This window comes from Delphinus delphis, chromosome 9 (genome assembly GCF_949987515.2).
Source record: "Delphinus delphis chromosome 9, mDelDel1.2, whole genome shotgun sequence".
Lineage (NCBI taxonomy): Eukaryota > Metazoa > Chordata > Mammalia > Artiodactyla > Delphinidae > Delphinus > Delphinus delphis.
Window position 1 is genome coordinate 31,650,055 of NC_082691.1, and position 25,149 is coordinate 31,675,203.

The following is a 25,149-nucleotide window of genomic DNA, read 5'->3' on the forward strand; positions in this document are numbered from 1 at the left end:
GCTTCCCTGGTGGCGCAGTGGTTGAGAATCTGCCTGCCAATGCAGGGGACACGGGTTCGAGCCCTGGTCTGGGAAGATCCCACATGCCGCGGAGCAACTAGGCCCGTGAGCCACAACTACTGAGCCTGCGCGTCTGGAGCCTGTGCTCCTCAACAAGAGAGGCCACGATAGTGAGAGGCCCGTGCACCGCGATGAAGAGTGGCCCCCGCTCGCCGCAACTAGAGAAAGCCCGTGTGCAGCAATGAAGACCCAACACAGCCAAAAATAAATAAATTAAATAAATAAAATTTAAAAAGAAAATGTACTTGAAATTTAATTTCATCTATTAATAGCCAATAAAAAATTTAGCTTCTCCAAAAAGTCGCTTTCAGAATTGAAATATATGCAAAAGACTTATTCATGAATGCAAACTTTTATGAAACATCCAGTATTTTGTATTTAGCCTCTGACACTCCTTTAAGTATTTGTTCTCACAGAGGGAATCCATAAAATTGTTTTTTTCACTTTAACCCAACCACTTCCCTTTAGCATATTGCTCTCCAGGTTTTATCTATATGTACATGTTCCAGACCTGGGCTCCCTGATCCCAAAGAATTTTATACCATTTTTTTTTTTAGTCTAAGAAGGCAGATTACTATGGCCATAGTGTTTTCCAAATAATTCAGGTAGTCTCAGCCATAGCTTGGCTGGAACTGCCACTTTTCCAAGCAACATAGACAATCCATGGAAAAATGACTCATTGCCTGAGTCGTCTAGTTAAACTCTAAAGAGTGGGAGTAATGGGGTCATTGCCCACACTGACAGACATGTTTTGCATAAGAGGGAGTTGAACAGGGACAATGAACTCTTTGGGAAATGCAAAAACTGTCATACTCAAATTCTGACAGAACAGGAAAGCCTCAAATGCCCACTGCTTAATGACAGGAATAAATATTAGAAGTATGACCTGATAACATCGTTTAGCTTTCTCTATCTCTTCACTAAAAAAACAAAAAAAAAACAAAAAAAACCCTCTTTCCCTCACCTTGCCTTTTCCCCTCCTTCCCATAAAGAGCAGTGTGATTTCTGGCCTGAGATGCTAGGATGTTGGGGCCCCTGATGCTTGTGGTTGAAATACTCCAGTCGCAGAAACTCTCTTGCAGGTTTCCCACATGTGAAAGGGTTACACGGTAGGTTTCTAAAGTGGGTTCTTTTCTTCCTTTACTTAAGGAGTTTGTAAAAGGGTGGTATGTCCATCTGCATAACAGAAATCAAAGAAGTTAAATGTGATTTATTTTATAATATCTTACTGCATAGGTACCTTTGTAGGAACGTGGACACTCAGAAGTAGGGCAGGGCTTCCCTGGTGGCGCAGTGGTTGAGAGACTGCCTGCCGATGCAGGGCACACGGGTTCGTGCCCCGGTCCGGGAGGATCCCACATGCCGCAGATCGGCTGGGCCCGTGAGCCATGGCCGCTGAGCCTGCGCGTCCGCAGCCTGTGCTCCGCAATGGGAGAGGCCACAACAGTGAGAGGCCCACGTACCGCAAAAAAAAACAACAAAAAAAGTAGGGCATATCTCAACTCTCTCACTATTTCAAATAAACCACAGTAAGAATAAAAATACACTTATTCTGGCACACCAGACCCTTCAGGCTTGGTTCCTACCTGACTTCCCAGACTCATCTCTGTGGTGGGCACCACCCACTCCTCCCAACACGCAACACCTGAAACTGAGCACTGTGAGTCACTTCTGATCCAGCCTTCCAGGCTGTTTACACTGCTCTCCACATGCACAGATTTTCTCTACTGTCCATCTGACAAGTAGATTCTCAGTTCTCTAGAACGTTTTTTTTTAAACCCTCAAAGCACTCCCAGGAGAAGTGATGGCTCTCTTTTTAGTTTCCCAAGAAGTCTTGTGTTATGACACCTACACACATTACTAACCTTATTTCCTCTCTCCTTAAAACATGGCTCCTTGTCTTATCAGTGTGCTCCTAATATCTAGCCCATAGGCACTTAATTCTTAGGTGAATAAATATAAAACAGAACTTCCTTTTCATGAGGAACTTCCTTTTCATGAGAATTGGTGGCCTTGAAGAGCAAGAAACACACGGAGTGAAGGCAAATTTTCCTTTTGCTATATTCTATCTGTTGAGTATTGTCCTAAATACTTTATTATAATATTTAGTGCTCAAGTAATCCAATGAGGTAGCTACTGAAATTCCTTAAGTCCCAAAGAGGAAATAAAGGTTTAGAGAAAATAAGTAACTGGCCCAAAGAATCACATGCGTAACAAACAGGCAGCCAGAAGAGAAACCCAGGTTTTCTCGCTGGAGCACCTTGGTGCCTCTCCACATAACAAGCCACAATCAATAAGAAGGGAAAACATTTCAATTTTGCTGCCCAGTGCCGAAAGCAAAAACGTTCAGTTTCCAATTCAAAGGTCACTTTTCCTTATGACCCAAACTGGCTCTTTTGAAAGAGTCCTGGTAAAAATATTTCATCATGTATCTTTGCCTCTTGCACGTTATCTGTAAGCACTGCTGCTCTTCTCTTTGCTATTCTGATTTCTCCTGACGCCAAGGGCAGAGGTCTTTCATCTTAGTGTTAGAAGTTCCAAGTGGGACAAAGGACTACAGTTACAGACGGTGCTCCAGAAAATCTTCTGTCTAATCTTTTTTTAAGACTGACAAATCTTTTTTCGTTTTCATTTAACAAAGATTTTTATGGAGGACTTTCTACATCGATGGAGGCGTTGGATTACAATGATGAACCAGATGCCCACCAAGATATTACAGCCTACAGCATACTTTTGAGGACCAAGAGAGTTAAGGCAAGCGAAAATCCTTTATAGGCTCTGCAACTAGAAGGGTTATTACTCATTCTAGTTATCAATTGGTTTAAAATAATGTTTTTTTTTTTTTTTTTATCTCTTATGGTTCTTCAGATTGACTGGGATCAGCTGGGTGGTTCTCATCTCATGAGCGTACAGTCAGATACTGGCTGGGGCTGCAGTCATCTGAAGGCTTGACTGGGCTGGATGTCTGAGATACCCACTCACGTGCCTGGGACTTGATACTGGCTGTGGGCTGGGGGCTCTGCTGAGTCAGGTCATGTGGCCTTCCCATGTAACTCAGGCTGCTTCTTATGACACAGTGGCTGGGTTCTGAGAGGGAGGGGTAAAACACTCCCAAACTCCACTTTGTCAGGCAGGGCTCCCAGAGGTAGCAGGCCAGTGTCTCACGCCACTCTCCGCCTTGATCAGCCAGCTCCAACCACAACATCCTTCCTTCTGTAGTTCAAATCCTTTGGGAACAGGCTGTTTCCTCCACCTGAAATGCTGTCCCTTCATCCCTATGTCCTGTCTTCCACACTCACACCATTTCCTGGGTAACTCCTTCTCATTTTTCAGATTTTAGCCCGAATTACTATCACTTCAAGAGCAGCAAATTTTTTTTTTTCTTGGCCACGCCATGCGGCTTGCAGGATCTTAGTTCCCTGATCAGGGATCGAACCCGTACCCCCTGCAGTGGAAGTGCAGAGTCCTAACCACTGGACTGCCAGATAATTCCAAGAGCAGCAAGTCTCTAAGTAAAGTTTCACCATATGATTCTCCTATTTCTCTTTTAACTTTTTCTTGTTAAATAATCATAGACTCATAGGAAGTTGCAAAAATTGTAGAGTCCTGTGTACCCTTCATCGAGCTTCCCTGAATGACAGCAGGTAGTAACTATAATACAAAATCAAACGCAGGACGTTGGCATTGGTATAATACTGTTATCAGACTACTCTAATTTCTTAAAAACATTTTTTTCTTTTAAAAAATTATGGACACAATTCCCACACAGTTTTCCCTTTTATTTGGTAAAGTAGGTAAAGGTGGGTCACTGGTCTTATGGTAAAGATGAACTCCCCTCCCTATTTTTTATGCAAAACTGTATGGCCTTAGATAAGAATACTGTTAATATATCTTGTATTAACAAATGACTTTTCAGATGTTAATTTTTGATAAAGGAAAATTGACCCAGAGGAAAGTACATACTAGATTAAAAAAACAAAATTGGCAAAAGAGCAGACACTGAACCTCGAGTATATACTAAGGATGTTGCCAGACAAAAGAGCAAAGTGATGCAAAGACATAATCCTTTCCTCAAAAGGTTCACAAATTAGAAGCAGGCATCTGAAATGAAGATATGAGTAAGAAAAATGAATCAAAAAGACTTCTTATTATTGAGACCTGGTAACAAGTGGCTGCTTTTTATGTCATGAAACAGAAACACACTTCGGCCTGAATTCAGAAGTTCGTTCTGGTGAACAAAATCACCATCATTGTTTAGGGCTGGACAGAGCTGGAGAACCGTAGGATGGAACTAAGAAAATAAAAGTTGAATTCAAGCAAACAGCACACAGGGGACCCATCTGTGTTTAGTTAGTACCCAAGGGCCACACTTCTCAAAATCTTCTACTATGATGTCACCTTCAAGCCATATGAACACATCATCTTCCTCCTAAGAGTTCCTCACCTCCATCAATGTCATAGCATTTTCCTAGCCAATTATTTTCCTCCCTCTACCTTTCACATCTGTGGATATTTCTCACAGCCACCCGTCCTTCTCTCTTTTCGTTAGCCCAACTCACAGCCTCATTAGACTCCTTTTTAAAAAAATAAAATAAAATAATAGCATTATATTTAGCTTCCCTGATTTGAAGCCTGTATCAGTTTCCCAAGGCTACTGTAACCAATTACCACAAATTTGACGGCTTAACATGGAAAACAGTACGGAAGTTACCCAAAAAATTAAAAACAGAACTACCACATGATCCAGCAATTCCACTTCTGGGTATACATCTGAAGGAAATGAAATCAGCACTCCACGCTCATTGCCACATTATTCACAGTAGCCAAAATTTGGAAACAATCTAAGTATCCATCAAAGTATGACTGTATAAAGAAAATGTGGTATATACATACAATAGAATACTGTTCAGCCATAAAAAGAAGGAAATCCTGCAGTTGTGGCAACACGAATGAACCTGGAGGGCATTATGCTACGTGAAATAAGCCAGGCAGAGAAAGACACATTTTTTGGTAGAAACTTTAGGACATTCTGTATGTGTATATGATCTTATCATCTGCAAAGACAATTTTACTTCTTCCTTTCTGATTTGAATGCCATTTTTTTTTTCTTGCCTGATTACTCTGGCTAGAATGCCCAATATTATGTTGACTAGGAGTCAGGAGTGGGGACTCTTATTTCATTCCTGATCTTAGAGGAAAAGCTTTCGACCTTTCACCAATGAGTATGCTGTTAGCTGTAGGCTTACAATATATGGCCTTTGTTGTGTTAAGGTATATTCCCTATATAATCAATTTGTTGAAAGTTTTTATCATGAAAGGATGTTGTATTTTGTCAAATTCTTTTCTGCATCTATTGAGATGATCTCATTTTTATTTTTCATTTTATTAATTTTATTTAATAAAATTAATTTATTAATAAATTATTGATTTGCATATGTTGAACCATCCTTGCATCCCAGGGATAAAGCCCGCTTGCTCATGCTGTATGATCCTTCTAATGTGCAGTTAAATCCAGTTTGCTAGCATTTTATCAAGAATTTTTGCATCAATATTCATCACAGATATTTGTCTGTTATTTCCATGTAATGTTCTTACTTGGCTTTTTAATCAGGACAATGCTGGCCTTGTAAAATGACTTTGGAAGTGGTCCCTCCTATTCAATTGTTTGGAAGAGTTTGAGAAAGATTGGTGTTATTCTTCTTTAAATGTTTGGTAGAATTCACCAGTGAAACCATCTGGCCCTGGGTTTTTCTTTGTTGCGAGGTTTGGTTTACTGACTTAATCTCCTTACTCATTATTGGTCTATTCAGATTTTTGACTTCTTCATGATTCAGTCTTGGTATGGTATATGTTTCTAAGAATTTATCAGTTTGTTTTTATCCAATTTTTTGGTGTATAAGTGTTTATAGTAGTCTCTTATGAACCTTTCTATTTCTGTGCCATCAGTTGTAATTTCTCCTCTTTCATTTCCAATTTTATTTGATTTCTCTGTTTTTCTTTCTAGCTAGTTTTGTCAATATTGCTTATCTTTTCAAAAAAAGTTATTATTTTCATTGTTCTTTTCTTTTGTTTTTCTAGTCTTTATTTATTTCTGTTCTGATCTTATTTCCTTTCTGCTGATAACTTTGGTCTTAGTTTATTTTTCTTTTCCTAGTTTCTTGAAGTGTAAAGGTAGATTTTCTGAGCTCTTTCTCGTTTCTTAATGTAGGCATTTATCTCCATAAACTCCCCTCTTAAAACATCTTTTGCTGCATCTCATAGGTTTTGGTATGTTGTGTTTCCATCTTCATTTGCTTCAAGGTATTTTTTAAAATTTCCCCTTTGTTTTCTTCCTTAACCCATTGGTTGTTCAGGAGTGTTTAATTTCCATATTATTGTTAGTTTTCCAACTTTCCTCCTGTCATTGATTTTAGGTTTCTATCACTGTGGTTGAAAAAGATACTTGGTATCATTTTAATCTTCTTAAATTTACTAACACTTGCTTTGTGACTTATCATATGACCTCTCCTGGAGAATTTTACATGTGTACTTGAGAAGCATGTGTATTCTGCTGCTGTTGGATGGAATGTCCCCTACATGTCTGCTAATCCATTTGGTCTAAAGTGTAGTCCAGATCCAACATTTCTTTGTTGATGATCCCTTTATTGTTGAAAGTAGGATACTGAAGTCCCCTACTATTATAGTATTGTTGTCTACTTCTCACTTCAGATCTCTTAGTATTTGCTGAACATATTTAGGTGCTCCAATGTTGGGCACATATATATTCACAACTGTGATATCTTCTTGATGAATTGACTCCTTTATCATTATATAATGACCTTCTTGGTCTCTTGTTACTGTTTTTGGCTTTAAGTCTATTTTCTCTGATATAAGTAGAGCTAGCTCTGTTCTCTTTTGGTTTCTACTTCCATGGAGTATCTTTTTCATGCCTTCACTTTGAGCCTATGTGTGTCCTTAAAGTCAAAGCAAGTCTCTTGTAGTCAGCATATAATTGGGTCTTATCCAGCCACTCTATGCCTTTTAATTGGAGAATTTAATCAACATACGTTTACAGTAATTATTGATAGGCAATGACTTCTTAGTGCTATCTTGTTAATTGCTTTCTGGCTATTTTGTAGTTCCCTTGTTCCTTTCTTCCTCTCTTGCTGCCTTCCTTTGTGAATTGATGACTTTCCATAGTGGTATGCTCTGATTCTCTTCTCTTCTGTGAATCTGCAACAGGGTTTTGCTTTGTGGTTACCATGAAGCTTACATAAAACATCTTACAGATATAATAGTTTATTTTACACTGCTAACAACTTTGCATACAAAAACTCTAAACTTTTACTCCCCCCTTTTATGTTTTTGATGTCACAATTTGCCTCTTTTTTTAAAAAATTATTTTTGGCTGCGTTGGGTCTTTGTTGCTGCACGTGGGCTTTCTCTAGTTGCAGCAAGCGGGGGCTACTCTTCTTTGTGGTGCGCAGGCTTCTCATTGTGGTGTCTTCTCTTGTTGCGGAGCATGGGCTCTAGGCACGCAGGGCTTCAGTAGCTGTGGTACGCAGGCTTCAGTAGTTGTGGTGCACGGGCTCACTAGTTGTGGCACACGAGCTTTGTTGCTCCACAGCATGTGGGATCTTCCCAGACCCGGGCTTGAACCCATGTCCCCTCCATTGGCAGGCAGGCAGATTCTTAACCACTGTGCCACCAGGGAAGTCCACAATTTACCTCTTTATATTGGGTATTTATTAATAAATTGTAGCTATAGCTATTATTAATACCCTTGTCCTTTAACCTTTATACTGTCCTATAACTTTTAATACAGCACCATATGACAGTATCAGAGTATTCTGAAGTTGGCTACATGTTACTAATTAGCATCCTTTCATTACAGCTTGAAGAACTCCAGTCAGCATTTCTTGTAAGGCAGGTCTTGTGGTGGTGAATTCTGTCAGCTTCTGTTTGTCTGAGGAAGTCTCTCTCCTTCGTTTATGAAGGACAACTTTGCTGGACAGAGAATTCTTGACTGGCAGGGCTTTTTTTTTTTTCTTCCTTTCAGCACTTTGAATGTATCATCCCACTCTCTCCTGGCCTGTCAAGTTTCTGCTGAGAAATCCACTGATAGCCTTATGCAGGTTCTTTTGAAAGTTATAAGCTTTTTTCCTCTCTTGATGCTTTTAAGATTCCTTGTTTTAGATTTTTAACAGTTTTATTATAATGTGTATTGGAGAGGATCTCTCTAGGTTGATTTTGTTGGGTGGCCTACCAGCTTCGTGAATTTGGAGATCTAAATCTCTGCCCAGGTCTGGAAAAAATTCTTAGCCACTATTTCTTTAAATAAGCTTTCCGTCCTCTCTTCTCCTTCCAGAACACCAATAATTCACAAATTGGTTCTTTGGATAGTACTGTATATATCATGTAGGCTTTCTCATTCTCTTCCATTCTTTTTTCTTTATTCTCTCCTCTGACTGGGTAACTTCAAAGTTCTTCTCTTCTGTCTTCTGACTGACCTATTCTGCTACTTTTTACATGTGTACTTGAGAAGCACGTGTATTCTGCTGCTGTTGGATGGAGTGTTCCCTACATGTCTGCTAATCCATTTGGTCTAAAGTGTAGTCCAGATCCAACATTTCTTTGTTGATGATCCCTTTATTATTGAAAGTAGGATATTGAAGTCCCCTCCTATTACAGTATTGTTGTCTATTTCTCACTTAAGATCTCTTAGTATTTGCTGAATATATTTAGGTGCTACTGATGCTCTTTATTATATTTTTCATTTCATTCACTGTATTCTTCAGCTTCAGAATTTGTTTGGTTCCTTTTAATATTTTCTATCTCTTTGTCAAATTTCTCATTTTGTTTGTGTACTGTTTTTCTAATTTTGTTGACTTGTCTTTGTGTTTTCTTGGAACTCACAGAGTTTCCTTAGAACAGCATATTTGAATTCACTACGAGAAAAATCACAGATCTCCATGTCTTGGGTTGGTTACTGGAAGATTAGTGTGACCCTTTGGTGGTGTCATGTTTCCTTGATTTTTCATATTCATTGAAGTTCTGCATTGCTGTCTTCCCATTTGAAGTTAAAGTCACCTCCTCCTGTCTTTATTAACTGGCTTTAGGAGGGAAGTATCTTCCATCAGCCCTGCTAGTGATGGAGGCTTTCTCAGGCCTTCTCTGGTTACACCTGATCCACACTTCTTGCTCCCTCTTGTGGCAGAATCCTTAAGCTTATATGCCTCTCCTCGATCTGCAATGCACCACACCATGTATTGGCTGCCTCCCTTTTGTTTGTCAAGGTGGCCCTAAAGCTCATTTGTGGCTTCTCCCTGGCCTGCAGATTCAAGCGTGCATTCTTTGTGTGCTTGAATATCACTCACCATCTGCCAGACCCTGCTCTCACCACTGCTGCTGGGAGCACACACAGGGAGCCAGCCACAGGGTCAGGGGGTTTGTGTGGGTGAGGCACACTGAGCACTGGGGACACCCGTGCGCCCGTTGGAGGATCTGCAGGTGAGGCATTCCCAGCGGCTCCAGGGCAGGCTTCGTGAATGTGGTGAGCAGGCTCTGTGCCCCTTGAACACCCTCTGAGGGAGCTACGTGCCATTCTCCGTCTCTTCCTGCCTCTCAGTCATGCAGTTCATGTTTCAGTACTCTGGATGTGGGGAGAGAGAAAGGAGCTCCCTTGGCAGCCTCCCGTGAGCCACGTGTCACTCACAAGCTCTCACTTTCCCTGACAGAAATCACAGGCTGAGATCTCTCTTGGCCCTAAGCTGTGTCCCCTTGGGGGGAGGGATGGTGCAAGTCAGGTCAAGCTGTTCCTCTCATCCTCTCAATGCTTCCAAACTCCGAGTTTTTCTGCTCCAAAGGTGTGCTGGAACTTCTCATCTGGAAACCAGGACTTGTACAAAGGCTCTATGGTCTGTGGGTGATTGTCTTAGACAGTGTCTTCCAGGGGCTCCTGGACCAAGGCCAAGGGGGGCTGGAGCCAGTTCACAGGCTACTGCAGGGTCCACAGCCAGGACCCAGGTCTTTATCCCTATTAGTTGACTCACGGGGAAGCAAGACTCCTCTTAGGTCCCTTGGCATATGATGCTGGATCCCACAACTCCCAAAAAGGTACTTTTGTCTGTGCTTGGATGCCAAATTATGTCCTTGAGGGAGAAACAAAGGATGTCTTATTCCGCCATGGGGCTCATGTTACTCCTCAAGGGTTTGTTGATCTAATCTACATTTCTTTGAGAGTGTGCACTTTCTTTCTCCTCAATTTCTTCTTTGGGATTTACTGGACCATGTCCTCTGCCAATTCTTCCTTGGAGGTGATGGCATTTTCTTCCTTTTAAAATTCTTTAGATAGTAACAATACCAATTATTTAAAATAAATATGGCAAATACTGCTCCCAGCTTGTGACTCTCAATCATGTTTATAGTGCTTTTTGGCTTCTCTTTTTATAGTCAGAGTATCATTTTCTGGTGGTATTTTCCTTTTTCACCATGTTTTCATGATGATGTATTTAAACTTATGGCACATTTTAATCACCTGCCGCCAGAAGGATCAACTTTGGAAGAGACCAATTACTGGGAAAAGTGATGCATTATCAAAACAGAAAAAGAATTGTATTTTTAAAAATGCAGAAGTATTAAAATCCTGTAAGAGCCCTTTATAAGAGCAATGCAAGATATTCAACGTACATCAGAGTATACACTTCACAATTGTCCATCCTCTGCCCCATCTCAGCCCCTAAGATCCTGTATTGATCTATGTGGTTGGTTTGACAGCCAGCATAAAGTGGAAATGCAAGAATCAGCAGGATCAAGTCCAAGAAGAATGAAGCCAGATGGCTTTGTAGAACCCAACGTGAAAAGACACGTACAATAGGAATTATTACACTGTTTAACCATTCTTACAAAAATTAATGAGAGTTTTTAAACAAGTCCTTTTTTTAAAGTGCAGAAATGATCTTCAGTAGTCCAACTGGGAGACGATAGATTTACAGGCACTTTAGACAAGATGACTCCAGTCATATAAAAGTTTAGTTTTATTATAGGCACTTTACACAAACATTCAGTACTTTTTGCTACTTCTATAATCTTTTAGCAAGGTAGTCAGTTACAGTCTGAATAAGAAAATATAAACAAAAATTATACACTTTATTAACAAAATCTACTTTGAATGATTCTATAAACTTTATAATGCAATTAAAACCATTACGTTTCTCCAACTGATGCTGTTTCTTTCTGTTCCTTCAATTATAGTCTCTGAAAACTCTGAACTGGGTGGAATGATCTTCCACTGCAGCAGGAAATGTTAAATAAGTAACTCTACATCGTTTTCCCAGGAAGTGTTCACTTTTTCAATTTTGATTAAATGCCATATTTTAACACAAATATTAGGCAATATTTAATAGCTCATATGGTCACAGTTCGCTAGCGCTTTGCTCCAGCCTGGACACTGACCATGGAGAAATAGATGCCTTTCTGTGCCAGCAGCTGCTGGTGTGTGCCGTGCTCCTTGACTTTGCCGTTCTGAAACACCACTATCAAGTCTGCATTCTGAATGGTGGACAGGCGGTGAGCGATGACGATGCAGGTGCGCCCTTCCTGGGCTTTGTCCAGGGCTTCTTGGACAACCTGTTCAATAATCACACAAATTAACTCTGATCATAATAATCCACTCCCTTGAATTTCTCCTCCATAACAAGCCTCACAATTAATTTCTCCAACGATACGTGCCTCTTTAACAGTGGTGTCAATGGAATATAACATAGATTTTACAAAGCAAGGGATCTGTCGTATCAGAAGAATACTGAATCCTAATTTGGTTTATCTCAAGAGTTATGACTGTAAATACAGCCTATGCAATCATTTAGAAGCACTTAGTAGTGTGCCCAGCCTTGTGACATCCTTCTGGTCTAGCACTACACTAAATACAGGAAGCCTGAGCACAGGCCAAACACAGCCTCCTTGAATTTTGGTATTTTTAAGATAAAAAAAAACTCAGAATGAGTTTATCTTTCAGACACCTGAACACTCCACTTCTTCTCAAACTGAAAACAATTACTACTATTTACCTTCAAGTACAGTCAGCTTTTAACATTGTTCTGTGCTTCCACTTTTTTATATAGTTGTTGAGGAGATGCTGCCAGGAGAAATGGGACTATGGCCTGAATGCAGCTTCTTAGATCAATACAAAGTGATCCGGGGCTGACTTTTGGAGCACAAGCATTATAAGACTAATCTGCCTTGTTTCATCTTAGTTCTCTTGAATGACAGCTACCGAAAGTGTTTAGATTCCACTGAAAGTAACAAAACTCAGTATCTGGCTGAATTGTGTTCTCTACTGTAGAAGACAGAAGCATAAACTTAAAACCTTTTAAGGGACAACTGCTTCAAGTGTGAATGAGTCCACGTTAAATTCTTACCTTTTCACTTTCTGTATCCAGAGCTGATGTAGCTTCATCCAGAAGCAATATACGAGGCTGTCTAACAAGGGCACGAGCTATCGCAATGCGCTGCTTCTGGCCACCAGAGAGCTGAGTTCCTTTGTCTCCTACTCTGGTGTTATATTTCTGTAAATAGGGTTTTGTTATGATGAAGAGTAGAACTGATAAAGTTCTGAAATAGAGTGTGCTTGCAGAAAATAGGATAACCACTTCCATATACACAAAAAAGTTTAGGTTCAGAAGCTAAGAATGGGTTGCAGGAGAGTTAAACAACAAAAACATAGCTCTGAATGGCAGGATTAACCTCTCTTCTTGAAGACAGACGTTTGGGTCTTAAAAGTTATGCTTTAGTGTAGACAAGTCAACATATTTACGAGGAAGATGACTGTTGCAATGTGAGGCTCTTCCAGCCTTCTGGTTTCATTGCATTTGGGACAAAGATTGGTAGGAGGAAGGAAATTTGATTTTAACAGGCTATGCATAATAAAATAATTGAAACTCATCTTATTTATAACCAGCAGGTGATGCTCTCTGCATTATTTTAAAGTGAGGAAGGACGCAAGAGGGAGGGGATATGGGATGTATGTATATGTATAGCTGATTCACTTTGTTATACAGCAGAAACTAACACACCTTTGTAAAGCAATTATATGCCAATAAAGATGTTAAAAAAATAAAATGTCGATTATGATAATATCCTTTTAAAAAAATAAAGTTAGGAAGGGAAGAAATTCTTGGGATGTTAGCCTTTTGTTGTCTGTTTTTATGAGACTATCTCCAAAGCTTCAACAATTTTAATGGATGCTAAGAAACTCTATTCGATATCTAACTTGAAAAGCTGAAATCTCCTGATTGACTTTTGTTTTCAGAGTTCTCCTGAAAATTTTCACATATTGTTTCCCAGAGCAGATAATGCTCACTAAGTATCCAATGTGACAATAGGACAGGAGTTAATAGGGTATGTAGGGGAGAGCAGAAATGTAATGTGTAACCTAAAAAAACCATATTATCTTTTTATTTTCAGGTCCTTGCCAGGCTGAAATGTTAGTCAAACTGTGGGCTCTGATTCTGACATCCAGAGTTTGACTTTAAAATTCATGTTCCACTTCCTACACTGTTGGTGGGAATGTTAAGCTGGCGCAGCCACTATGCAAAACAGTATGGCGGTTCTTCAGAAAACTAAAAATAGAATTATCGTATGATCCAGCAATCCCACTCCTGGGCATATATCCAGACAAAACTATAACTCAAAAAGATACATGCACCCCTATGTTCACAGCAGCACTATTCACAATAGCAAGACATGGAAGCAACCTAAACGTCCATCGACAGATGAATAGATAAAGAAGATGTGGTACATGTATACAATGGAATATTACTCAGCCATAAAAAAGAACAAAATAATGCCATTTGCAGCAACATGGATGCAACTAGAGATTATCATACTAAGTGAAGTTAAGTCAGAAAGAGAAAGACAAATACCATTATGATATCACTTATACATTTCTGGAATCTAAAATATGACACAAATGAACCTGTCTACGAAACAGAAACAGATTCATAGACATAGAGAATAGACTTGTGGTTGCCAAGGGGGAAGGGGGGAGGGGAGGGATGGAGTGGGAGGCTGGGGTTAGCAGATGTAAGCTATTATATATGGAATGGATACACAACAAGGTCCTACTGTATGGCACAGAGAACTATATTCAGTATCCTATGATAAAACATAATGAAAAACAATATTAAAAAAAGAATGTGTGTGTGTGTGTGTATATATATATATATATATATATATATATATATAGCTGAATCACTTTGCTGTACAGCACAAATTAACACAACATTATAAATAAACTATCCTTCAATTTAAAAAAAATTCATTCTATGTAGGGTTGCCCATTTTTACTTGCTATTTCTGGCAGCCTTAGTTCTATGGCACTCAACATAGAGCTCTCCACCTGCAGGTGGAGTAAGCGAGCCCAGGGGAGGTTCCGTCAGATGCTAGCGACTGGCCCAGCCCAGAGCTGCAGCCACCAGGGAGGCCAGAGCACTGGAGCAAGTCCCATGAGGGTGCAGAGGTTGCCAGGCTGCACTGCCACAGTATCGACCCTGTTGAGGCAGATAAAGGCAGGGCTGTACCCCTGAGAGGAGGAAACTAGACCAGCCCCCTGCAGGGTGAGGTAAATCCTACTGCGAACCACTCAGGTGAAGAAGTAGATCCTTGGACAGAAAATAGGACTTAAGTGGTTTTGCCTTCTCTTTCCAGGTCTAGACATTGAGGAAGAGATTTATGATGTCTACAAGTGTGCTCCGTAGACAGAGCCCAGAGCCCAGAAAGGTAGGTCCCGGTGGTAGACAAAAGTGAGAGGGGCAAGGTATATTTCATAAGCTAGATAATAATTACTCTCTGTATTTGCCTTTGTTAACCCCTAGCCCAGTGGTTCTCACACTTTACCTGCATCAGCATCACCTGGGATATTAAAACACAGATTGCTAGACCCTACCTCCAAGTTTCTGATTCAGTAGGTCTGGGGTCAGGCCTGGAAATCTGCATTTCTTACAAGATCCCAGGTGACGCTGATGTTCTGGCCCACGCCCAGACTTTGAGAACACTGACCTCGCCGTGAGTAAAGGGAATTAAAGTTACATGCTTTGAATGTTCTAGCCTTGGGAAGGGCCAATTATCCACAGATGGGCTAGAAGGTTAAAGGAGGGGAGTGGACAACGCCTCTTCCCTGGGGCCTATGATGTGTGGTGACAGCAGTTATCCAAAGAAGAGCTTCCAGAAAAGGAAATCTTAGGAGAGGGTTGGGGCCGTAAGGCATTGCCATCTTTCCCCATGAGGAGAGGACCTTCTCTGCCAGTTTCAGGCTACTGAGCTTTATATTTTAGTTCTTCCTTAAAATAAAGAACATAACTTATGATAATGGGGGCGGGTGGGTTAGAGAAGATAGGTCTAGATTGCAATGCAAAATACAGGAGCTAAGAGGCTTAAGAGAGGGCAAGAGGTTCCATTTACCTAACTTCCTAGGAGGAATTCAGAAGGCATCTGTGGGACAACAGCCCAGGGAAGTTTTCAATAATCAGCCCTACAAGCAGAGGTTGGGGCGCATGGAATGTGCAATGGTGAGAGATGACACTCCAATGGCTCAGCCTTCCTCAGAGCCTTCTTTCTGGCACGGGGCCAGTTCCCTGGCCTGGCCTGACTCCACAGAGGGAGGTTTGAGGCTTGGGGGAGAGCGGCAAGGAGGCGGAAGGAAGGAAGGTTGAGAGAGAAATGGTGGGGGAGGGTCATTCTTGCTTCTGTGGGCCCTACACCCAGACTTGGAGGGAAAGGCCTCCCAGGCATATGTATTTTTCGGTAAGGTTGCTCACAGGGAGTGAGTCGGGTAATCAGGTAAACATCGCATCCACTGGGGATGGGAAGTGCAGGCAGATGCTTGTATACAGGTGGACGTGTGTTTTAGTTGCTCATTTCACCTTTGGGATCCAGCCCTTTTGAAGTCACAAGCATAGGCCACGGGGGCTGCCACAGGCTCCCAGGTACCTTATTTGGAGAGAGACTTACATCAGGCAGCGTCTCGACGAAGGGGTGTATGTTGGCCTCCTTGGCTGCCTGCACGATCTCCTCCTGTGACACGACCCGGCTGTTGTCCCCGTAGGCGATGTTCTCGCCGATGCTGCAGTCAAACAGGACGGGCTCCTGGGACACGATGCCCATGTGTGCTCGGAGCCACTGGACATTCAGGTGCTTTATTTCCTTGCCGTCAATTAGCTGAAAACAAGAGATCACAGATCATCTTCAGAACCAGCACATTTTTTGAATTTAGCAAAATTAATATCGTTACTTCATACACTAAGACTGCCAAGTTATTATGAGACTTTTGTTGTTGTTTTCCGTTTGGATTGTCAAGGTTAACTGAATAAGGTCATAATTGTATGCTTTGAGGAACCATCATATTTCTTCTGTTTCAACCCTATGCATGTGGTAGGCAGAATAATGCACCTCTCCCCCATCCAAGACATCCATGTTCTCGTTCATGAAACCTGCGAATGTTATTCACAAGTGTAGATGGAATTACGATGTAAGGTTGCTCGTCAGCTGATCTCAAAATGTCGAGGTTACCTTAGATTATCCAGGTGGACCCAACATAATCATAAGGGTCCTCAACTGTGCAAGAGGGGGGCAGGAGAGTGTGTATCACAGTGGAGCAATATGAGAAAGACTCAACCGGTCACTGCCGGCTTTGAAGATGCAGGAAGAGGCCACGGGCTAGAAAAGGTAAGAAAGCAGACTCCCCTAGAGCCTTCAGAAGGCACAGAGCCCTGCTGACACCGTGACTTTAGCCCAGTGAGATCCACTTCAGACACATGACCTCCAGAATTTTTAAGATAAATTTGTGTCGTTTCATCCCACTAAATTTGCTGTCATTTGTTATAGCTGCCACAGGAAACTAATAAAATGCATTCTAATTCGGGGATGTATTCTGACATCCTTATTCTTATGCACTGATTTTTCACAGGAAAAGTAGCCACCATTAGATTGGAAATAACTAACTGCTATACCGTAGAATAGGTTTGTAGGTCACGTTTCTGATCTGACCTGTTAGTTAGGATCACGTTTTTGAGGACTTAAATGAAACAGAAGTGAACGTCGGAAGGTCGCTGTTATATCTCTAAATTGTTGTTGATCTTAGGAATGTGAATTAATGTCTCTTAGTTTCTTTGTAAACTGGGAATGATAATTCCTAAAGTCAAAGAATTGAGGATTAAATGAAGTCATGTATGACCCCTACTGAGCACAGTGCTGGGCACAGGGTATGTGAAGGACTGTCTGCGATTTGGATCTGACCCAAAGGAGCTGGAGGGAGAGGCTGCCCTTTCTCTAGTGACCTGTCTCCCCTTGGATTATCCTGCAGAAGCCTGGGGTGTACCCATACAGCCTGGTTGACAATAATCCTTGCTGTCTGATGCAGATGTGTCTGCCCCGAAGACCTACTTTGCAAGAGAACGCTGGCATTCAAGTGAGAGCTGTTCATCCTCCCTGAAGAAGACATCAGTGACTCAGCTTTGAGCGTTTATAATAGTGGTGATGAGTATGTCCTGAGCTATATATACACTTTGAATCCCGTGTACCTGGCTGGGTGCCTCTGGGAGACAGCTGGCCAGGGGTAGGGTACAGTCTTTGCTGCAGGAAGACAGCTTCTGTTTGTGAAGCTGGCAGGTGCAAGGATGGATGGAAAACACACGCATGACCTCATTAGTACCAAGCCCGGTTGCCATGGAGACTATTCCAAGCATCTATGCTCCAGGCTTCCTCACAGTGTTAAGTGAAGGTGGAAAGTAGAGAGTGAAGAGAGGCAGGAAAAACCATACAAGTATGTGGCGAAACAGCAGATCTTGTTAGATGGAACAGTGTGAAAAACGGAAATCTGAGGAAAGAAAGAGTAGTTTTTTTAAAAAACTTTTTTCCCAGGCTTATACCCCTGGAAGAAAAAATAGACACCATCAAACGAATACAGTCAGACAAATATGACTGATCCCAGCAAGTTTTAATGAGCTTCTCCCTCACACTGCATACAAGAAGACGTTTGGGCCTCCTCAGCCCCATGCTACACACAGCAACTACAAACTATTTAAAACCTGTGTTTGCTAGGAATCCTTTCCTTAGGGGAAACACGTTTAGAAGACCAAATATAAAAAGATCAACGCAGAGCTTCTTTGGCTGCGGCAGATGGCCCTCTGAGGGAAGACCAAGGAAGTCCAGGGCGTCAGTGAACACTGCTCAGAAGATACTGGCCCTGGGACTTCCCTGGCGGTCCAGTGGTTAAGACTCTGCACTTCCAATGCAGGGGCTGTAGGTTTGATCCCTGGTTGGGGAACTAAGATCCCACATGCTGTGTGGCATGGCGGGATTAAAAAAAAAAAAAAAAAAAAAGATACTGGCCTAAATAAAAACTTAAAGTAACACACTGACAATAACACACTGACAATAACAATGGAAGGCCAAAAAACAAATAAATAAACAAAAACAATGAAAGGCTAAATTCAAATGACGAGCTATCTCTATTCCAAACTTAAATCTACTACCTGATTTCAGTAGCACAATCAAATGTGAAATCTGTATTATCCTGCTGTATGTATTGACTCTGAAATGGTAATCAGATAAAATATTGAGCATCGACTATATTATAGGTCCTGTTGTAAGCACACCTCATGCCTTCTCTCGTTTAATATTCACGACAACGCTCGCGAGGTAAATGCGAGTTTATTCCCCATTTTACCGATGAGGACATGAGCAGAGCTAAGTCACTTGTGCAAGGTCACACTCTTAGTGACTGAGGGAGCTCGGATCGGACCTACACACTACAGGTTGGATTTTAGCAACACAGTGTCTCAGAATTGAAAAATACTTTCTGTCTTCCCTCAAAAGAGCAATGTCTCCATCTTAGCCCCGGCACCCACTGGGTAATACCCAGACAACAGGCTGCTAACTGTGTCCTAAGGGGGAGAGAGGACTCTGGTGGCAGCGCATAGCATGGGCCGGCAAGGGAAGAAAGGATAGGTCGGGGGAAGACTCAAACCAGAGTGAGTCTCAGTGAAGCTAATGAACTTAAGATTCAAGGACGCCCGTTTGCAGGCAAATGCTGGGAGCTGAACGGTGTTCTGGATGGAAGGGAGCCCAGTTCTTCTGGGTAAGCATTTAGGATAACCTGCCTAAAAAGGAGAGGGACCAGAATCTTTAAGGTTTCAATATTTTGTTGTGAATTTTTCTCATTTGAAGGAAATACTCACTTTCATATCTAATTGTGTGTTCATAACTTTGTATTCTTTCAAGTAGAGTCCCTGAAATTGTATAACTTTCAGGCCCCACCAAACCTGGAAACTCCACTCTCTGAACAATTCCATAGCTTGGTTTTGCAAGACTCGCCACAATTTGATCTAAACCTTTTAAAGTTATCAGTTCAGAGGTTCTCCACCTCTGGTTGGCATCAGAATCACCTGGGAAAAATCATAAAAATGAAAAGGCTAGGTCCTGACCTTCATAAATGAGCCGGGGTGGCTGTGTTCTCTAGTAGCTCTCTAGGCCATTATGATCCACGCCAACTTGAGAACCTCTGCTCAGGTCAATGTTTCTCAGAGTGTGATTCGAGGCTCGTTGATGGTCATGAGGATTTCCCGACCTCCTCAGGGTCAAGTCCTTGCTTCAAATGATCATTATGATCAAATGATGCTCAAATGCATAGACTCATTTTTTATGGCAACAAGAACTAATCATAGGACTTCCCTGGCGGTCCAGCAGTTAAGACTCCATGTGCTTTGGGACTTCCCTGGTGGCACGGTGGATAAGACCTCCAAGCTCCCAATGCAGGGGGCCTGGGTTCGATCCCTGGTCAGGGAACTAAATCCCACATGCATGCCACAACTAAGGAGCTGGCCTGCCACAACTCAGGACCCCACATGCCACAACTAAGAAGACTGCATGCTGCAACTAAGGAGCTGGCAAGCTGCAGTTAAGGAGCCCACCTGCCACAACTAAGACCCGGTGCAACCCACCAAATAAATAAATAAATAAATATTTTTAAAAAAAGACTCCAAGCTTCCACTGCAAGGGGTGTGGGTTCAATCCCTGGTGGGAGAACTAAGATCCTGCATGCCACAAGGTGTGGCAAAAAAAAAAAAAAAAAAGAAAAAAGAAAAAAAAAGAAAGAACTAATAACCTATTAACTGAGTTATTCAGGGTCACTAATTGACATTCATAAACAAAACCTGGCACATTTACTAATGTGTATCAAGGGCACTTCCACTAAGAGGTCTGCCTGCTGTGGAGCACTTGGCAGTATTTCGAAGCTCTAGTGTAAATGCACAGGAGCAGATCACCGTACTCCCTGCAATGGAGGAGGACACTTTGTTTTCAGGGCATGATCAGTGTTGTCTTGAGATGGTTACTGTCCTATACACTCAGCATTCATTTCCATATTCTTCTGCGTCTGTCCTTCCACATATCAAGGGAGTGGAGGACTAATAACTGTTTCCCAGGCTCGCTCCTGGTTCTAGAAGTAACTGAGGTTCTACCGGTGAGATGCAGTGTGCAAAATCTGGGAGACAGAGGCCGTGGTAAACTAACACCTGTGTTTTGGCAGACGGGAGTTTTTACAACACCCAGACACTGGTCTTGTGTCTTCAGGTTTGGAGCAGCTGTGACACTGGCATCATTTCCTACAACCTCCTGGCCACAGGACTCCAGCTGAGATGCTGTGATTTGAATGTTGGGAGTGCTGACTTTGACTTTTACTTCCACTCTTCCAGCCCTTCCGGTGATTCTGTAAGCACCGAATGCCCCTTACTGAATATGTATCTGCGTGAAATACCTAGAGCAGCTTCTGTTTCCTACACTGAACCATAACCGATACGGTCCATGTTTTAAATTTCGCTCCCCTTGTGCTTATGAACACGGAGAATAATCATTCATTTCTTGACTTTCTTCTTGTCTAATTACTGCACGTATGTTTACCATTGTTGTTTTCAACTCCAACACTATTAACGCCAAGTGTTTTTTCCCACTACAGTGACTGTGAGTGTAGTAAGGGTGGTGGGGGGGAATTCTTTTGGTCTTTCCTAGGTGGGTTATCATCAAAAAAGTTTGAGAACCATGACTCTAATTAAATCTGCTATTTCAGCCAAACTGGCCTATATGCTGCATTGGGAACAAATCAGTCATCAGCCACAGCTCAGGTCATCTCTTTCATCGAACGATGCCTTGATTGCTCACCCTTACAACTTTAAGCAACCAGCTCTAATTATCCCTTAAGAACTAGCTCTAGGCCTATCTTCTTTAATGAACTCATGGAAGGATATGTCCCATCTCTTCAGTTGAAATCTTTGAGGACAGACACCATCCCCCGTAACTCATTAGAGCTCAACATTTAACACACTGCTTAAGAAATGTCTCTTAAGGACCACGATCAGTGTCTGAGAGCTAAAATTTCCTCCTCTGATTGCTTCCTGTGTCAGCAAGGTTTTCATTGAGAGTTCTCTGCCAAAACTTCAACCACGAAATTGAAGTCAGAATTCACAGAAGATATAAAACAAGGTAGTACAAATAAGGAACAAAGCTTGAGGAACAAAGTTTCCACAACTGTCAAAGAATGGACTGAGTAAAGGCATAACTGTCTGTGAATACAATAAGAAATATTTATGATAACTGTGACTACCGTGGGGAAGTGAAAAGGGCCCTGGCCTACAGGATGAAAATTCTCTTTTCACATCAATCATTAACGCAAGTAGGGCCCATATAGAGCTGGCAAGCATCGGTCTGACTATCCAAAGTAGGTGTCCATCCTGGACGGACAGTGCCCAGGCCCATTCCAGTTGTTGAATATTTTGAATATCACCTCTGAGTTTGACCAGTAACTCAGTGCCTACATAATGAAAATGTTTTCCTCTGAATTCCATTCCTACCTAGTTTGATTCTTTTCCTAGTCCCCATTATAGTCATTTAAAAATCCACTACTCGGGCTTCCCTGGTGGCGCAGTGGTTGAGAGTCCGCCTGCCGATGCAGGGGACACGGGGTCCTGCCGCAGTCCGGGAAGATCCCACGTGCCGCGGAGCGACTGGGCCCGTGAGCCATGGCCGCTGAGCCTGCGCGTCCGGAGCCCGTGCTCCGCAAGGGGAGAGGCCGCAACAGTAAGAGGCCCGCGTACCGCCAAAAAAAAAAAATCCACTACTCCCAGGAGTTCCCTGGCGGTCCAGTGGTTAGGACTTCCCGCTTTCACTGCCATGGCCCGGATTCAATCCCTGGTTGGGGAACTAAGATCCCACAAGCTGTGCAGCACGGCCAAAAAATCGTAACAGTAATAAAATGTCACTACTCCCTTCAAGACTCCTATGTCATTCCCAGTACCTAAGACAGTCCCTGACACGAACTTACTGACAGTTTATTGAATGTTGCATGAATAAATCTGACCCTTCACTTACTCTTTTAGTTCAGGAAACAAAGGAGAATCCCTCTATGTTCTTTATCTGTTTCCCAAATTTGTTGATCTCGCTTTTTTTCTTTTTCCTTAGAAGATGTTTGAATTCCCTCTCTCCATCAATGGTTTTATCTCATCCTCAGCCATAAAAATGTTCAAGATTCCCCATGCTAAACATCTTCCCTGGGCTCTGCCTCTCCACTCTTATTTTCCTTTCCTTCTCCTTTGATCTTCTAGCTAGTCTACACTTCGCTCAGTCTCCATTTCCCCTCCTGACCACACCTCAGCCATGCTCAACTGTTTCCTACCACCATCACTTCACTGAGAAGACTGTGAAATGTCAGAGGCAGCCCATTCACTGCCAAATCCTCCCATGTGTTTTCAGTCTCCGTCTTACCCCATCTCTCCACGGCATTTGTCAGTGCCGACTACCTCCTCCTTGTTGAAACCCTTCCCATCCCTGGCTTCCATCTTACTAGTCTCTCTCAGCACCCCTCCTCTGTCTTTCTGGCTTTTTTTCCTGCATCTGCTCATGTAAACTGAGACCTAACCAAGGGAAGGGGGATGGCTGGTAAAAAGGCTGCTTGCAGAGGAAGGTAGAGTAGCAGGGTTGAGGGAAAGGCTGGAGAAGTTGGCTGGGGCAGTGGACACAGCTTGGAGACTATATCTAGGATGTCAGACTTTAAGTGGGACTACTGTTTAAAAGTTTGTAAAGCCACGGCTTATAGTTGAGAATTAAATACATCTAGGCAGGGGTTTCCCTGGCAGTCCAGTGGTTGACACCTTGCCTTCCAGTGCGGGTTCGATCCCTGGTCGGGGAGCTGGGATCCCACATGCCACACCGCCAAAAGGCCAAAGCATGGAACAGAGGTAATATTGCAACGAATTCAATAAAGACTTTGAAAAGAGTCCACATCAAAAAAAAAAAAAAAACTGAAAAAAAATACATCTAGGCATTTAGAAGATGAAAAAACTGAAATGAGCTAAATAAGAAAGTGTGCTCAGACCTAGAGATTATGACACTAAGTGAAGTCAGACAGAGAAAGACCAATATCATATAATATCACTTACATGTGCAATCTCAAAAAATAATACAAATGAACTTATTTACAAAACAGAAATAGACTCACAGACATAGAAAGCAAACTTAGGGTTACCAAAGGGGAAACATGGCAGGGAGGAATAAATTATGAGCCCGGGATTAACATACACACACTACTACATATAAAATAGATAACCAACAAGGACCTACTGTATATGCTCCCTATAGTATAGGGAACTCTACTCAGTATTCTGTAATAACCTACACAGGTAAAGAATCTGAAAATGAATGAATATATGTATATATATATAACTCAATCACTTTGCTGAGTGATTTACAATACTGTAAATCAACTCTACTCCAATAAATTTTTTTTAAAAAAGAAGAAAAAAAAGTGTGCTCACCACTGTTCCAGCCAAGGGGTCGTAGAACCGCTCCAGGAGCTGGACCACCGTGCTCTTCCCACAGCCGCTGCTGCCCACCAGGGCCAGCGTCTGGCCCTTCTTCACCTCGAGGCTCAGCCCCTGAAGCACTGGGATGTCTGGTCGAGTGGGATAGTTGAACACGACTTCATTAAATGTCACATTTCCTTCCACTGTATTCTAAAATCAGAACAATAACAGTAAATTTGATTGCTGCAATCCTGAAAATTCACAATAGCCAACCCTCTCTACCGCGAGGTATCAGAAGGTAGTGAACTTGTACTACAGTCAGGCTTCATTTGTAACTGCGAAAATGTAATACATAAGATCTAAAAGGGTCAGTGTTTTCATAGCATGTCTCATTAACACAATACAAATGTGAAAACTCAAATCTGTTCCCCAAGAATAGGGTCACCTACATATAATAAAACCTGATTAGCAGGATTTGTGTATAAAATGGGCAGTATTTCTACATCCGTGTGGCTTTGTTCTACAAAAGTACTAGACGTTAACTTGTATTATCAGCATTTACTAAAAGGAACTAAAAGGACAGAGAAACTTTCATTTTATTACCACCAAATAAAAAAAGCACAGATTTTATTAAACTTCCACTTAGAATACTAAAATTCATCAGTTAGGAGCAGATCACATAATCAAAACATCAAACTGACCGGCTTCAGGCCTTCCGTGCTGTAGCTGTCGATCACAGGGGCTTTTTCAATGATCATGATGACGTGGGCTGCTGACACTTTGGCCTTGGCATAGTCAGGAGCAAATGAACTGACCTGACCCACAGCCATCGCGCCAAAGACAATGGCTGAGAACACTCTGCCAACGACAAAGGCAAAATGTGCAAAGAGTTAGGACTGCAATGCTAGAAAGGTGACGCTCCTACACCCAGAGAGCACTGTCTCAAACAGTCACAACACGTTAGTCAAAAAGTTTCAAAAAAAAAACCAAACACTTTTCCTTATAAGTTCATATCGGTATAACTGACTGATTGTAAATTGACCCCATGTTTCATCTCTCTCTGTGTCCTCACCTTCTTGTAAGTGACTTTGCAGCTCCTCCACTGAAGAAGGAGAATTTGTTTTCCTACCCTTTGAACCTGGGTTGGCCTTGGAATTTGCTTTAGCCAACAGGATGTGGAGGAAGTGACTGTTGCCAGGTCCAAGCCTATGACTCAGGGGGCCGTGCATGTTTCTCTCTCTCCCTGCCACTACCACAAGCC

General features: G+C 42.0%; 1 protein-coding gene across 1 annotated transcript in view; it reads right to left on the reverse strand.

Moving 5' to 3' along the window:
- Positions 1–11,052: 11,052 nt before the first annotated feature.
- The window catches only part of LOC132430971 (ATP-dependent translocase ABCB1), a 102,346-nt gene continuing 88,249 nt past the window's right edge, over positions 11,053–25,149 (reverse strand). The window contains exons 24-28 of the mRNA XM_060020362.1: positions 24,590–24,746; positions 23,901–24,098; positions 16,048–16,254; positions 12,459–12,605; positions 11,053–11,667 (exon numbers count right to left, since the gene is read on the reverse strand). Coding sequence (XP_059876345.1) covers positions 11,464–11,667; positions 12,459–12,605; positions 16,048–16,254; positions 23,901–24,098; positions 24,590–24,746 — 913 coding nt within the window. The 3' untranslated portion in view covers positions 11,053–11,463. The remainder of the gene's footprint in view (positions 11,668–12,458; positions 12,606–16,047; positions 16,255–23,900; positions 24,099–24,589; positions 24,747–25,149) is intronic.